Source organism: Haliotis rubra, unplaced genomic scaffold, assembly GCF_003918875.1.
Source record: "Haliotis rubra isolate DU_JTF1 unplaced genomic scaffold, ASM391887v1 Scf480, whole genome shotgun sequence".
In the NCBI taxonomy this organism is placed as follows: Eukaryota; Metazoa; Mollusca; class Gastropoda; order Lepetellida; family Haliotidae; genus Haliotis; species Haliotis rubra.
Genome location: NW_025767169.1, coordinates 375,658 through 392,159, shown reverse-complemented (window position 1 = coordinate 392,159; position 16,502 = coordinate 375,658). Strand labels below are relative to the sequence as shown.

At 40.6% G+C, this 16,502-nt stretch overlaps 1 protein-coding gene across 1 annotated transcript; it reads left to right on the top strand.

The window, feature by feature from the left end:
* Window positions 1-490: 490 nt before the first annotated feature.
* On the top strand, window positions 491-10,528 carry LOC124291064 (solute carrier organic anion transporter family member 2A1-like). The gene is made up of 9 exons (XM_046727966.1): window positions 491-1,025; window positions 2,805-2,891; window positions 3,189-3,401; window positions 3,909-4,073; window positions 4,521-4,704; window positions 6,694-6,820; window positions 7,321-7,475; window positions 8,570-8,634; window positions 10,281-10,528. Exons 1-9 carry the CDS (start codon window positions 491-493, stop codon window positions 10,526-10,528), a joined length of 1,779 nt encoding a protein of 592 aa, XP_046583922.1.
* Window positions 10,529-16,502: the final 5,974 nt, after the last annotated feature.

Below are 16,502 nucleotides of genomic sequence, written 5' to 3'. Positions count from 1 at the left end.
TGATCGAGTGCTTGGTCGTTTAGTCACTACGACCAATCTTCGATTATTTCAATTAATCGGACCACCACTAATATACGGTGATAGTATTGAAAACAGTAAACAGAAAGAGACGATAACAAAGAACAGACAACAAAGAAATGGTCCCATTACGACATAGATAAATCAAGCAACGATTGAAGAATATGTTTTGTGTAGCTAATTCAAAAGCCGTTACATTTGAGCCAGGTTAATTCAACTGTTGCAATTTCATACAGATACGTCAACGCCAGCGAATATTGAGTCTCGATTATCTGCGGCATAAAACTGACGACATTTTAATATGGATCAGGGAGACCCTTCAAAGGAGAAACTGGTAGTAAAACACGGGGACGATAAAACCGGAAATGACGGCCATGATTTCGAACAAGCGGAAATGGCGTTATATGCCATTGGCGGAACAAGCCCAACATGTCTCGAAAGATGTTCAACCATAAACGTTTTTACAGGAACCATGTCGGTCTGTGTCCTATTGACGTCCACGTTGAATACCTATGTCAACTCCCAGGTAACCACGCTTGAGAAACAGTTCGGGTTGAGCAGTTCCGAAACTGGGTTGCTGATGGCGAGTAATGACATTGGATATATCACCGTTGGCATTTTTATCAGCTATTTTGCTCCTCGGGTACACATTCCCCGCTTTTTGGCTCTCTCCACGGTTCTGTTTGGCATTTCCGGTATCATTTGCAGTTTGCCCCATTTTCTGTATGGGGTGGAGCAAAAAAGTGGCGACAGTCTATCAGAGAATAACACTGTCGTGAGAAACAATTTTATTGGTCAGTTGTGTTTAAACGCTAGCCAATCAGAGACAGATTCGTGTGATTCAAATGAAGATGGAAGCCCTAAGCCCCGTGATCATGCTACAGCAGCTGTGGCCATCATTGCCATGGGGATGATCATCCAAGGCATCTCCAAGGCACCAAGGCATCCTTTCCTGGTTACCTTCATCGACGATAATGTTGTCAAGACCAAAACGGGCTACTATCTCGGTAAAATTACATTCAGTTAATAAATCTGAATATAGTATATGACTGTTACAAAATTTAGTTCATGAGCCAACATGTTTCCTTTGAGTTTTCTTCTCTAACGTGCATGTTGTATAGTTTGTACATATTATCTAATAATCCGTTATTAAAACATATAACATTTTCATTCATGAACTCCAGTCATATAAAATAGGGAAATGATCCATTTGAGAGAGATGAATATCTCCCTTGAAAGCAGACTCCATTTCTGATAGTCTGTAAATACCAGTTACTGAAGAATATGGCGGACTGTTGTACACTTTCGATCAGATTAGTGATCACATAATTGTCTGGTCCATAATTGTCAGCCGCCATATACAAGGGGCGATCAAAAAGAAAAGTATGTAGAATCACCAAGAAAACGATGCAAATGCAGTTATTTTTATGTTTTATTTTTCTACATATGATCTGTCAAGCTCAAGCAATTTGGTTGGTCTCACGATCCCCATTTTGTTAGGTACCCTCAAAAAACGCAAAATCTACAATAAATGCATAAAAAACTTCAGGAAACAAAATATGCAAGAAATATTTTGTTTGTTTGACATTGAAAGAAGTCCCTAGAATTACACTTAGATATTAAAGTTCATAAAAAAGCAATTTGAAATTACAATCGCTTGTTAAAGTGACTCTCCCCTTCATGATGACTGAAAGAGTTTGTTATGGAGACACTACCCTTCCCCCTTTCAGATGACGTATCCATAAGGGCATAGCTTATTCTAATGTTTTCACTTATGCATACATGATGTCAAGGGTTCAAACTAAATACTGAATGGTCACACAAGTGTCAGCTCAAAATGTATTGTAAACAGTGCCAGCTTAAAAATCTGGACAGAATGTTTTTGAAAGATTAAAATGGGGGTGTCCTTAAAAAATAGACCCCGACTAAATATAAATCAGGCAATCCAAATCTTTGACTGTTGATCATGACGGGAAGTGATCCAATACTACACTCAACATATTTTGTATGACATTATCTGAAGGCATACCATTATCCAAGAGGTACCAAAAGACAAATCGTTTTCCATTTTCTGCAATTTTCCCAATGTGTTGTAATGACAAATATCTTGTTAACCAGATTACCCACACATGTGACATTTTGGATATGGCTTTGCTAACGATTCCTTCAAAATAACATGGAAGCTTTTCAAACATTGGACATTGAGAATATAGTTAGGCTACGTACTAGAACTTTTTGATCGACCCTCGTATCTGAAATGTTGCTGACTGTTTCTTTAAACGCAAACAATGACACTAATTCTTGGATTGGCGGTCTTGTAGGTTCATCTCAACCTTCCTTTCACATCATGCTGACACGCCGTTATATGACTTAATTACTCTGAAAACGTCGTGGACACGGGCTAGAATTGGTCTTCTGTAACCCATGCTTGTCGTAAGTGGCGACTAACGGGATTGGGTGGTCAGGCTCGATGTCTCGGTTGACACAAGGCATCGTATCCCAACTGGGTAAATCGATGCTCATGACGTTGAGGAATGAACTGTCGAATCCAGACACGATTGTTTACAGACTGAGTACATAGCTGGAATATTGTTGAGTGCGGCTTTAAACAATAACACACAAACCATACTGCGTTAAACCAACCCTCAGTTGTCCCCTGTACAGTTGACAAGATGTCAAAAAAAAGCACACAAAATGCGTTCGAACTTGTTACAATAGCCAGTGATATGTGTATTTGTTTGTGTCTGTTTGTTTTATCTGCCTTTATCATACATATGTTTGTTCAGGAATCATTATCACCATCGCTATCTTGGGACCTGCGATCGCATATTCTCTTGGCGGTCTGTTCACAAGAATATACGTAACACTGGAAGGTAAGGTTTGCAGAGCCAAGGTTTGAAGTAATTGTTCTTTAAAATATATAGTTTGGTATATTTCTCTAGCTGTGAAAAACATATGCAGTTTGTATAAGAAGCAGCACTGAAATAAACATCTCTGATAAACAGAGCAGGTGTATATGACCATTGGTAAAGTCTTTTGTTACCAGAGGAATGCTAGTATTTTCAAAGAGAATATTTCAAAACACGAATCTCGTCTTCATAAAATCGGTTATCTTCGTAGCTTCCTTCCTCTCTCATTCACTAGTTTACTCATTCCTTCACTCACATTAGCAACTGATCTACATCCCCGCCATCCGAAGTGGGTGGGAGCCTGGTGGTTGGGGTACATCGTGTTCGGAGCGGCCTCCATCTTGGCTGCCTTCCCAGTGTTCCTCTTCCCGCGCAGACTCAGAGGAGCTCCCCCACCGGAAGAGCCAGTACTAAAGAAAACAGAAGTCGTTAAAGGAGACACAAACAGACATCAAGTCCTGAAAGAAATTAAAAGTAACCAACTGTTTCATATAGATGACTCTTCATTTAACTGCAAAGATTATTTTCGCAAAGTTAAAAGGTGCTGACGCTGATGTCGGACATTTTCACATCAGTTGAACCAATCAACGAACCAAAAGAGCTTTATTGAACGTGAAAAGCGTTCACACCCCACATAATTTCAAAATGATATTCAAATCGTTCTATTTGGATTGACACGCATTTATGTATGTTTAGGAATCCATTGTGAGCTCAATGCACACGTTAAGAGAACCAAGTTTTGTCAGAAATCAGAAGCCAAAATACGGCTCCAGGAACGGAATGCACATGCAACTGTAACGCAGAACCTCTCATTGGAACAATGGTCCATCGGATGCGTTCTTGCACTAAACTTACGTATTATTGCACGACATAATTAGTTATCAGTGAAATACCACTCGTAAATGAACATTGTTTTAATACACTGGGTGAAAAGCAGGCATTCGTGAGAATAATATAGATACTCCTTGATAATCTTTCCAGATTATTGCCGTATACTGAGAAACATCATGACAAATCCCATATACGTGTTGCTGCTTTTCTCAACTATGAGTCTCATCTTCGGTGTTGGAGGGTTGCACTCCTTCATGCCAAAGTACATCGAGAACCAGTTCGGTCTTGAAGCATGGAAAGCAAATCTCATAATGGGTAAGTCGTTCTTTAAATTGAAATTCCAAGAAATATTTTGCACAGTTTTGACAGTTACACGGGTTCTCTGTGATTCTACTACGCGTCTGGGCGTACATACAACCTTTTGATCAAAACCAAGCACGTGTACATTAATATCTCTACCATGCTGAAACTTTTAAAGGGTTCTGTACTTCCAATAACGACTGACTGACTGAGTTTAGTTTTACGCCGCTTTTAGCAATATTCCAGCAATATCACGGCGGGAAACACCAGAAATGGGCTTCACACATTGTGCCCATGTCGGGAATCGAACCCGGTCTTCGGCGTGACCAGCCAACGCTTTAACCACTAGGCTACCCCACCGCCCTACTTCCAATAACGAAGCGTCTGGGGCTGGTTCTTGGGTTTTTCGTTTCTGTCAGCGACTGTCAGATACTTTATGGAACTGTTATTTATATTTTCCAGCTGGTCTCGCCCTGTCAACGGCCTCTGTTGGGACGTTTATCGGTGGCTGGTTGACAAAGAGGTTCAAGATGGGACCAATGACTGCCATCAAGTTTACCTGCTTTTTGTATTTCGCAGTGGTGGTTTTTTACGGTCTTGGCTTTGTATTTGGATGTGAACAACCAGAAATTGTCAACACGCCAGGGTAAATATATCAAAAACCTTTCCGTCATCATGTAAAGTTTAAAAAACTTATTCTAATTCAGATACAAAAAAAGAAATATATTAAATATTTCTTCTATCACCTTAGAGATGGCATATATTATAATTAAATTAGTAATATCAAAATTAGTATTTTTAAGATATTTTTTTTCAAAAGTCAATATTAATAGCAAAACGGTTAAAACTATTTGCATTCCGGAAACTACTGAGAGTTAATGAGCAGAGTTGTTATCACGTGACCTGACGTCATAGTAGTAGGTCGACTTGCTGCAGATCGCTCTTAACGTGTAGAGTTTAAAAGTTCACTAATGTTCTCGATGGCATCGAGACATTAACACCCACGAAAAGGTTGAATTTTCGCTCAATATCCTACATACCAATAAGAGTTCGGTTAGTCAAAATAATAGGTCTTTGCACTTGGAAATCTAAGGAAATGGCACTTGGTACCTTTGCTTGATGAGATGAGGTGAGGTGAAATTGGGTTTTACGTCGTGCTTGAGAATATTTCGCTCATATGACGACGTGCATGCGTGTGTATGTGTATGTGCGGCTGCTTGTTCTAGCCCAGACTTAAGCTGGTTTTATAGTGTTAGCCCACTGAGATACCATACCGCGGTGAAGCATGAATACCCCACTCAGATACATTATACTGACTCCGAGCCGACCAGTCCTTGTTGTACCCATTAATGCCGAGCGCCAGGCAGGGACCAACAAGTACCATATTTTAACGTATTTTGGTATGACGCGGTCGGGGATCGAACCCGCGACCTTCCGCTCTCTGGGCGGACGCTCTAACCAGTACACCACGGAGGCGGTCCTTTGCTTAATGAACCGGTACATCCCCACGCAACACAAAATCCCATTTAGCGCCTTCTTCACGCAGAGAACAACGGAAATCACTTCTTTATCATGTTGATATAAGCACTAAAATGAAACATACAACTTTATGGATGACAACTTCCTGTTTATTGTATACAGCGACGTTTCGATGTAGATTCTTACACCGTTATCAAGCTAAAGGTGACTTCAACCAAGTGATGAGAAGTGTATAGACATGGTATGTTTTGCTAAACAGCAGATAACATGGTACGTTATGACAAACAACAGATAACATGGTATGTTTTGCTAAACAGCAGATAACATGGTACGTTATGACAAACAACAGATAACATGGTATGTTATGACAAACAGCAGATTAACAACAACAACATGTAATTGAATAACAAGTGGTACATATTTGGAAGAGGCTAGTTGGGGAGGTGTCCTCCCAAAACGCAGAACTCCAAAATCGCATAACCCTTAAAACAGCACAGTTTATGGTTGCTTGCACTTGGATTGTCTATACTGTACCCTTGTATTTAAGTTGGTATGGTCTAAGAAATGACAACAGTGACTCCATTTATTGAGTATATTCCATGTTCGAAAAAGAACAACAAATAGCACTGGTGATGAAGGCAATAAACACAGGGGATTAAATAGTAACAACAAGCTGACAGGGTGCTTTGAGTACATAGTTGGATTCATTCTTCACAGGCCGATCGTATGTAATCTGTTCTATGCAATAAACAAGAAGTTGTCATCCATAAAGTTGTATGTTTCGTGTTTGACTCACCAACTTCTAAGATGCCGATAAGCACGGTAAACAAAGGAACATGGCCGTCGTCTCGCATCTATGACGTCACAGCCGACTCTGCCAGAAACTGGGATTACAATATGCATACGCTCTGGCTATCGGATTTGGGCAGTTGTTTGTTACTTTGTAGAATACAATGAAAGAACATCTGACTTTTTTGCGTGTTTCAATGTATACTTTGTTTGATCCTTTAGAACATATTTCAAAAAGTGATTCAATTTATCTCCTTTTATCATAAATATTTTCAACCATTTTGGTCGTTACGTGATTTGCGACATTCCGCTATTCGACAAATAAATGATAGTATGATGTAGCGTAAGATTTTGTTTTATTACTCAGATCAGCAGCGACCAGTTGTCCATCCGGATGTCCGTGTAATGACCTGAAATATTTCCCTGTCTGTGGGTCGGACGGCCGAAACTACTTCTCCCCTTGCCATGCCGGATGCAGCTTCCACGAAAAAGGGGTATTGTAATCCATCTGAATAGATAGATCCTTATGGGCAGAACGTGTTATATTCATCAGTGTGCACGTGAGAAGGATGGAAACGACACTTTTCGGCTACATTTGGAAAATCAGATAATGGGTCGGATTTTCAACAAACCAAACCAAAACAGCTTGGTTCAGTATAATTTTGTGGCTGAAAATGTATCTTGTTTCAACAATCTAAAGCCTTTTTTCAAGCATTCTTTGGGGATTTTTTTTTGTCCCTCCCCTTCCCTCTACATATATAACTAACTGACAGGAAAACAGATGATGACTAGCGGATAATGACACAGGTAGTGTCCGCATTTCTTATATATTAATTATATATAATGTATCAAGTTCTTGTATATTGATAAACGAGTAGGAGTAAGTTTGACCGTTTTGAGGACGTTGAACCGTTTTGCATGGTTCTAAAACCTGTGTTTACCGAGTGTATTTGGTGTCATCTTCATCTGTATGGTATCTTGTTTCGTTGTGTAGACATACACGAACTGCACGTGCATCCCGGGGGGTGAGGCAACGTCGGGGTCGTGTGAGTACGACTGCCCTCTAGCTTACCCCTACTTCATAGCCATCGGTCTGTCCTTCCTGGTGTCAACTATGGCTATCATGCCCAAGATAATATCTGAAATCAGGTGAGCTAAGTCCTTCAGTTGGCTATCCTTTACTATTTATCCTCCCTTCACTAACCCGCTAGGTGCGCTGATCCAGACGGTCCAACCTTAAACTGACAGCGCATGTCGTATACGCGATGCGAGCTGTACGTGTTATTATTACACTCAGAGAAAGTTAACCAGTATAACCTTCACCTTCAGCGGTAACGTTGACGCTGGTGTATTGTGTGTGTGCGTGCGTGCGTGTGTGTGTGTGTGTGAGAGAGAGAGAGAGACAGAGAGACAGAGAGAGAGAGAGAAGTTCCTACTTTTAACTGAGACTTTGAGATGTTGGAGTGAAGATATTTAGATTATGAAATCAAAGATAACACGCATTTATCATCTCACTGTAAACACCATGAAAATAAAATATAAATGTGTTGTAACACTGCGTGTACATCAATGAGATGTTTTCATTACACGTGTACAATATATACTATGATGGTTAAAGTCTGCTATGACACAAAGATGGAGATTATCAAGAACATTAAAGAATGAAATGTATTTTACACTACTTCATTCATTCATTCTATAATTTAAGTGAAATAACAACTAAATTTATTAACTCAGTCGCCAAGAAAATCCGCCTGAATATTAAAGAATGAAATGTATGTTATACTACTTCTTGTTCAATCATTTAAATCATTTCAAACTTAGAGTTATTGCCCTTCGGTACAAACGGATCGGCCATTATACTTAACTAACTCCTTCAGACCTGAAACCACGCTTTTTGACATAATTGAATGTTCTGTGCTTGGATTCTTGTAGTTTATCGTACACCGAATTTGTGGAGCGTTGCTCACAATATCAACCATTTGTTTGTCTGTCCCAGAACGCCCCATAACTGGAATATTACTATGTGCGGCGTAACAGATACGCGAAACTAAACTACACAATGATCTACGAGCAATGAAATTGATACCGTCTGGATGAACGTGGTTTAACGGGACTTTGATGACGTAATGTCACGGAAATCACCAGGTAATGACTACGGTAAACGGTGTAACGGCGAGGAACATTGTTCATATCAATCACTAGTTTATCTGGTTCGAAACTTAATGATATAATCTCAACAGATGCGTGACGGAGGATGAGAAGCCGCTGTCCATCGGCGTGATGACTGTCCTGGCGTCACTGTTTGGTAAGTACAGCAGGTCTCCACTGTTGATGACGCTTTGGAGGTAGGAGACTTGGGTAAATCGCAATACGCTGATGCCTGCTGGTTCACACTTTATTATGAAGAACAACAATTGCTGAGGATGTTAAATGCCCCATTTAAAAGTGTCAATCCCATCACAAATGGCACTTATAAGGCTGTAAAATGATTTTTTTAGAAGCATACACTATGTGAATGCCCCCACACCCCGTAAATTTTATGTACAAAGTAAGTGATCCCCTGCAAAATCAATGCCACCCCTTCCCATAATTTCTAAGCATACTTTTTTAATATTCATATGTACAAAATTGATGCCCCCCTCCCTACATGTGTACAAAATTGATGCCGATCCCTCCTCAGAACAAAATGGGTGACCCCCCTTAAAACCATCATCACTCACTCACTATATATATATAATATGGATTTCCCTTAGTGAGGGGCTGAATGCTGTTTTACGCCCAAATCAGCAACATTTCGGCAATCAATCGGCAATGTACCTCAGCTTGTGTAATCTGGCACAGACAAAGCGATTGTGGCCAAGATGAGCTGTGTACCCATTCTCGATAATCTCCAGGGTATATGTTCCGATAAATCTCCACCATACCCTGGATGCATCTACGGCTCGGCCCGATGATTTTATTACCTCCCTTGGCTGGCTTTTTATCCAATCAGATGTCTACGCTGGGAAGTTGAGCGTACCAATCACAACTCACTTTCGCTTCTTAAATTATCTAACACAACACAATTGGCAACACAATTGATGCAGTGGTACTCTGAAAGAGGTAGAAGGGGTTCTTGCATATATATTTTTAAAGTTTCAGACCTGTCAATTTGTCTGTATGATTTCCCCAAAAATGCGACCGCTATCTTTGTTGACACTGGCAAGCTCTGTTGTAACGGCTTAGCTGATTGGCTACTGTGAGAATGCGGAGCCAGCAAAGGGAGGTAATGAAATTATCGGGCTGAGCCATAGATGCATCCAGAATATAGTGGAGATTTATCGGAACATATTCCCTGGAGATTATCGACGATGCTGTGTACCACACCGTCTGGGTACCATTAGGTACAGAACCCGGTCACCCAATCCCCATTATAGGGTTTGCCGAGGTACTGGAGATCTATTCTGACCCAAAACCCTCCGATCGTTTGATGGTTTGCTCGTTTCGGTTTAGTGTTGGTTTTAAGGTCGCATTCAGCAATATCCAAGCTGTATGAGGACGTTCGTTAGTTCATCGTGTTTTGACCTGACAATCCGGCGATTAACATGGTGAGAATCAATCTACGCCATTGTGATACATCATACCAAGTCAGCGAGCCTGGGCGCCGTCGTACAAAACAACCTTTGCGCTAAATCTATGTACAAGTATAGGGGTTACGACCACCTTAATGCTAATATTGCTTTGTACAACGGCACTCAGACCACGCAACCCGAATCGCCCGGGTTGCTTTTAAAAGATCAATTGTTACCCGGATCCTTGTGATGATAGATGTGGGTAAATGTATAGTACGTTTACATTTCACAGTAGTTCTAATGTGTATTTAAATCATACACACACATCTCAGAGATGTATTATTTACCTCATCGTGGTCATTATTATTGTTATTAGTGATTTTATGTAATTGTTTTACAGGATGGTTATTGTCCCCTTTAGTATTCGGCCGGGTCATTGATTCAAGCTGCCTCCTATGGGACTCGGCCTGCGAAAAAAGGGGCGCATGCCTACTCTACGATATGGCCGACTTCCGGATCAAACTCCATAGCCTCGTTTTGGGAGCACGCGGTGTCTCGTTTGCATTTACTTGTTTGGCATGTCTTGTGGCCATAAAGACAAAGAAGTGGGAACAAAAAGAGGAAAAGGAAACGTTGAAAGAATCGTGATGACTGAATGAATTGCCAGGAGCTTGATCTATATTCAGTCCTTGGACTCTTATACACAGTATATACCATATTCAGATTCTTCACTGGTGATTATAATAACTAATGCAGCTAATGCAACATTTTTACAATGGCTGAAATGATATCAGGATGATTGCAACAGAAACAATAACAGAACTGTAACCTAAATTCGTGGATAACCTTGATTCGTGGATCGCGGAAATTATCATGCTAGCTCGTAAATTAAATCTTAACTGACATCGAGAAGCGGTACTTTTGATATACATACAATGCAACGCCTCGCTAACAAAAAAGTTCCGAATCGCTGCATTACATGCAAGTACACTAAATATAATTGTCCAGCATTGAGATAAATAGCCCCAGATCACTAATACCACCATTACCAAATTTTATTTTTACAAAATGTCAAGTAAAAAAGATACCGTTAGCTCCAACCTTCTCACTTCTCGTTGTCTGCTTTCCTTGGTGTCAATACTTACTGCAGTGGGATACATAGTGGTATAAAGTAACCGACTACGTAATCCACGAAACAAGGTGACGTCACATTTTGTGGGCACATGAATGGGTGATGATTGCAAATGGCTTCCGTTTCATTCACGAGTGGAATATTAGGCATTTTCAATTTGCTGAATCAATGAATAAAATAATCAGTGCGTATACAAAATGAAATCATGCATTTAAAATATGAATTTCGCCGCACTTCCCTTATATCCCCGAATCAAGGTTACGTGAGTGTACATGTTTAATTTAAGTCATAGCGTAGTGACAACAAATGGTGTCTCACAAAATACTAATGTGGATATTGTAGGAGAAAGAGAAATATGTTTTATTGGTAGAGCCTGGTAACTTTGTGTAAATTCACCTTGGTAAATTATATTTGGAACCGAAGGCGTAGTGCCATCTATTGAATTTAGATGCAGGTTATTGTGATTGTACACCCCTGGATGATTATTATGATTTGAAAGCACCGACAAACTAGAATCGCGAATTTTCCATGGTACAGCTTGCATTAATATACATGACGATAGTATTACACGTCAACGCCTGAAAATGACCAGTCTCGATTGCCCGCCGAAATACATTCCGTTACACACAAAAGCAAAACTATTAGTGAGGCTATCACCATATGTCTACCTGCCTCCTACTATTGTCTGGTTTTAATGAATGAGTGTTATTTTTCGTATTTTGGATAAATAGTTTTAATTAATTATCAGTGTGGACGTGTTCTCATTGTATTACGTCTGCCTACCGGAACTATCGCCAGGAACTATCTCTTGGTCAATGACAATTCACACTTTTAACCCAGTGTTAAAAGTTTTGCCACTTGCGATGTATTCTATGTACAGGATACGATGACAATTGAGAAATCTCAAATGGCCTTACTGATCACTCAGGCTGCTTTAAAAACATACTCAGGCATACTTTTCTCAATAGTGTTCTTGGCTGTAGGACATTTAAAACAACATACATGTACGTGTAAGACTTGCGTTATACACCCCCACCCACCACCCCTTCCCTCATTATCTGGGTAACCGGACAAAATCCCCAAAAGTGCATCAAAATCCCCGGGACCCCACCCCGACAAAATCCCAGCAAGGAAAGACAGTCAAGAGATTAAGACATCCATTTATTTATTTGTCAATATTTCAACATTCAACAAGGTCAAAGAGCACATAGCACATATGTTTAGCACGTGTTTTTACATCATTCATTGCACATTTACTTTTATTTGACATATACTCTCCCAAAAGAAACGCATATAAGAATTCCAACTGTATTTTTATGTTTATTTTGAAACATCTTGTAGGCTTTATGAGTCAATGAAATATAGCGAAATTGCACACTGGGAATGCAGACTTATCCGTCTTTGGCACCAACTCGAGGAAAGTCAGTTTTAGTGTCACATGGAGACGTGTGGTGGCGCTGAAGTCAATACCTCGTGTGACCACCGTGAGCATCCAGAACTGCACGGCATCGCCTCGGCATCGAACGAATAAGTCTCAGAATCTCGGTTGCCCAATCGCAGACCACTCTGCCTTAGTGCCTGTGCGTCTGGGGCTGACGGCGTCGCACCCGTCTGTCCAGGGCATCCCACAGATGTTCGATCGGGTTTAAGTCCGGTGATCTTGAGGGCCAGGGGAGCACATTGATGTTGTGGTTCTGGAGGAAGTCTCTAGTGTGACGTGCTGTGTGGGGCCTGGCATTGTTCTGTTGAAACAACTCCCTCTGGCGATCAATGATTGGAAGGAGGTGTGGGCGTAGGATTTCGTCACAGTACCGTTGAGCTGTCAGGTTGCCCTGGATCATCACCAAATCACTTCTCCTACGGCAGGTGATCGCTCCCCACATCATAACACTGTCCAGGCCGAATCTGTCCACCTGGGGAACGCAAGCGTCGGCGAAACGTTCACGTCGACGTCTGTACACCCGCATTCTTCCATCGCGTCGTTCCAATAGAAATCGTGATTCATCACTGAACCAGATTCTACGCCAATTCGGTAGGTTCCAGGCCTGAACGTTGGTGCACCATTGAACTCGATGTCGACGATGTTGTTGTCGAAGCACAGGGCCAAAATAAGGTCTTCTGGCACGTAAACCAGCCTCTCTCAACCTGTTCCTGACGGTCTGTGCAGAAAGCCTCCTCAATCCGGGTATTTGTCGAGCGGTACTGGTCGCCGTAGCTGTTCGATGACGCAGGTGATGTACCCGGATGTAGCGATCCTGCGCCGCAGTGGTCGCTCGAGGTCGCCCACTACGAGGGGCATCTGCTACCGCATTCTGCCGGCGATATCTCTCCCAGAGCTGTGAAATGGTGCTTTGGTGAACATTCATGCGTCGGGCAACTGCACGTTGAGACTGGCCAGCTATGACGGTTGGCGATTCACTTGGCTTCAGACGTGGCATTTTGCGTTCGTCAACAATATTCCAAATACAGTGAATAATCGACAGACAGCGATCAACCTTTTATACCCATCATTGAGACTATCTGATCCCCAACTTTCACGTGCATTGCATGTGAATTGTGTATTCTGTGACACTACACACCGAAATTGAAAATCATGCTGTTAAATACGGGTATTTTACGGATGGTGCGTTTTGTTGTGATGTTTCAAAACATAAACACCATAGGACTCATAAACAGAGCAAAACCTTTTTGTAAAATGAATCACGTTTTAATTCATTGCTACATGGACTTGCTATTTTCATGATGCGTTTCTTTTTTGGGAGAGTATATTTATACAATGCCAATGAGCATACATTAATCATACATTATGTGACATTTTGATACAATGCCAATGAGCATACTTTTATTCATTTGTCATTTATGTTGTTGGATTTATGTTAAAGAATTGAGTTAATTACACGAATCAGTCCCTGCTGATCCCATTAATCATCGATGAAACATGAAAAGGGATCAAAGATCAGCAGAACCTTTAATCTAAAGCTAAAGACGAGGATGGGGATTTTGTCCGTTTTAATGTTAAGGATTAGGGGCGGGCGGTGGGGGAGAGATAATGTCCGGGGTGGGTTGTGTTTTGTTTGTTTGTATTGTTGTTTTGTGTGTGGGTTTTGGGGTTGTTGTTTTATTTTTTGTGTGTTTTTTTGTTGTTTGTTTTGTTGGGGATTTTTTTTGTTTTTGGGGGATTTTGTCCTTGATTCCATTTTCTGATATCACTTGAATACTGAGTAAAAGCTCTTCTCACACATCCACCCACCCACCCAGTGACTCACTCATTTAATCCAACATCATGGTTCTCTAAAATGAATGATAATTGATTTGTATAGCGCCTGGTTTCCAGATTGGACATGACTGCTCAACGGCGCTTGTTGAAGTGAGCGGGGGAAAAGATATGTCTTCAGATGAGTTAGAAAAGAGTCTTTTGTTTGACAGTTTCTGATTTCCAGTGGTAGAGCATTCCACAGTTTGGGAGCTGCAAAGCATAGAGCCATTTCACACATCTTTGTTTTAGTTTTAGGAACATGAAGTAGTTTATCATCGGCTGATCTTAAAGCTCTTGTGGGTTGGTAGTGATGTAACATGTCCTTAATATAGGTTGGGGACTTTTCATCATTTAGTGCTGAATATGTGATATAAAACGTCAACCCCATCTTCTCGAGGTAAGAGTGAGTGAGTTTAGTTCTACAATATTCCAGCTATATGGCGGCGGTCAGTAAATTTCGAGTCTTGACCAGACAATCCAGTGATTTATAACAGCTTAAGCATCGATCTACACAAAAGGGAAACGATAGCATTTGTCAACCCAGTCAGCGAGCCTGACTATCCGATCCCGTTAATCGCCTCCTACGACAAGCATGGGTTACTGAAGGTTCATTCTAACCGGAATCTTCACGGGTCCAAGGTAAGAGGATCCACTCTCTTTCATCTTATTTGATATAGGTTAGGGGACACACTTTCCTCGGGAATGTGTGCAAACCCTTAGGCTGCCTGAGAGTGAAACAGTGTACACAACATTGTAGATTGTAGCCTCCATTACATAGATGGTGAAGGAGTCTTTAAAATAATGACACTTAAGTTATACTTGACCGAAACGATGTTCTTAAGTGTCCGCTTTAGTATTTCCAATGGTTTCAATGTAGAGTTCGTGTGTTACACGCCGGTAAGCAGATTGTTAGGCGATTCTGTTGAGGAATGAAGGCATTATTAATCATACCCAGGGTATCTTCAATGACAATACCGTCTTACATTAAAAAACATGGTTTCTGTTTTTGCTCTAAAATCATTCAGTCTGTTACAGAAATAGAAATATGCATAAACTTTTAGTTGTTTTAGTGATTTCTCAAAAGTGAATAAGGAAATCGGGAATATGTTTATTAAATTAACAAATAAGACCAAACTGAGATAATGCGCTTGAATGGGCGCTTCAACATCTCTTTTGACTGAATACAGTCCGGCCTGGATTATTCGGACAAAAGTCCATCACCAACTGGTTTCAGCTGTCATGGAACGCTATTTACAATGTCTACTAAACCATGTCTGTCCTCCGCCATTGATGCCCGAGATACGATAGCTCGCTTGTGTATGGCTTAATATCTGAACTTTTCACCTTTATCATCCGTTCGAGTAATTCCGACAAGTTCCGTGAACCGACGTATTGGCGAGGCATAGAATTTAGTGATGTGGGCATCTTGGGCCATGCTTTAACAGCCTGAAGATCTGCTCATGAAAGTTCGGAATTATAAAAAGAAGAAATTAAGGCAGTATTGACAACCACGCAGGTACGATGTTTTGTTTCTTTAGTTAAAGTTTTCTAACCCCTTTCGACATCCGAGCGTTATATGTTTTTAGCTAATATGACGTTTATCCGTCATTGTTACGCAACTAATAGTACAGATTACTGTTATCGAGGCTTACGTCGTTATCTTCAATGTAACGTTACCTCATGCTCATTATCTGAAATCGTTGAGATCACTTTGTCAGAAACCGTAGGTTTTTCATGATATAGTATTAATATTAGGCTCAAAATTGATCAATATTTAACTTTTACCAAAAAAATCATCATTTTACCGTGTGTTATGTGAAGATTCTTCACAAAACTCGAGCGTTTTCTTATCCTTTTCTCATTTTCCCCGCCGACCCTATATATGAGGAAAATAATGAATATTAACTGTGTTGACATAATAACCGAATGATGGCATAATTCCCAGGATGGCATGATGCCCAGGGTAACAATAGCGTCATAATATCCAGGGTGGCATGATAACCAGACTATCATAGTAACCAGAGCGGCATAATAACGGTGTGGTATAATAACAAGGTTGGCATCATAACCAGAGTATCATAATAACAGGGTCGCATAATAACAGGTATCATAATAACAGGGTTGCATAATAACTAGGGTGTTATCATAACCAGCGTATCATAATAACAGGGTGGCATAATAACCAAAGCGGCATAATAACCAGGATGGCAGCATAGAAACGGTTCCATAGTTAC

Coding starts and splice junctions, on each gene's coding strand:
- LOC124291064 (XM_046727966.1), top strand. CDS start 491: ATGTCGGTCTGTGTCCTATTGACGTCCACGTTGAATACCTATGTCAAC. Junction 3,402..3,908: donor AGTCCTGAAAGAAATTAAAA/GTAACCAACTGT, acceptor TAATCTTTCCAG/ATTATTGCCGTATACTGAGA. Junction 7,476..8,569: donor AAGATAATATCTGAAATCAG/GTGAGCTAAGTC, acceptor TAATCTCAACAG/ATGCGTGACGGAGGATGAGA.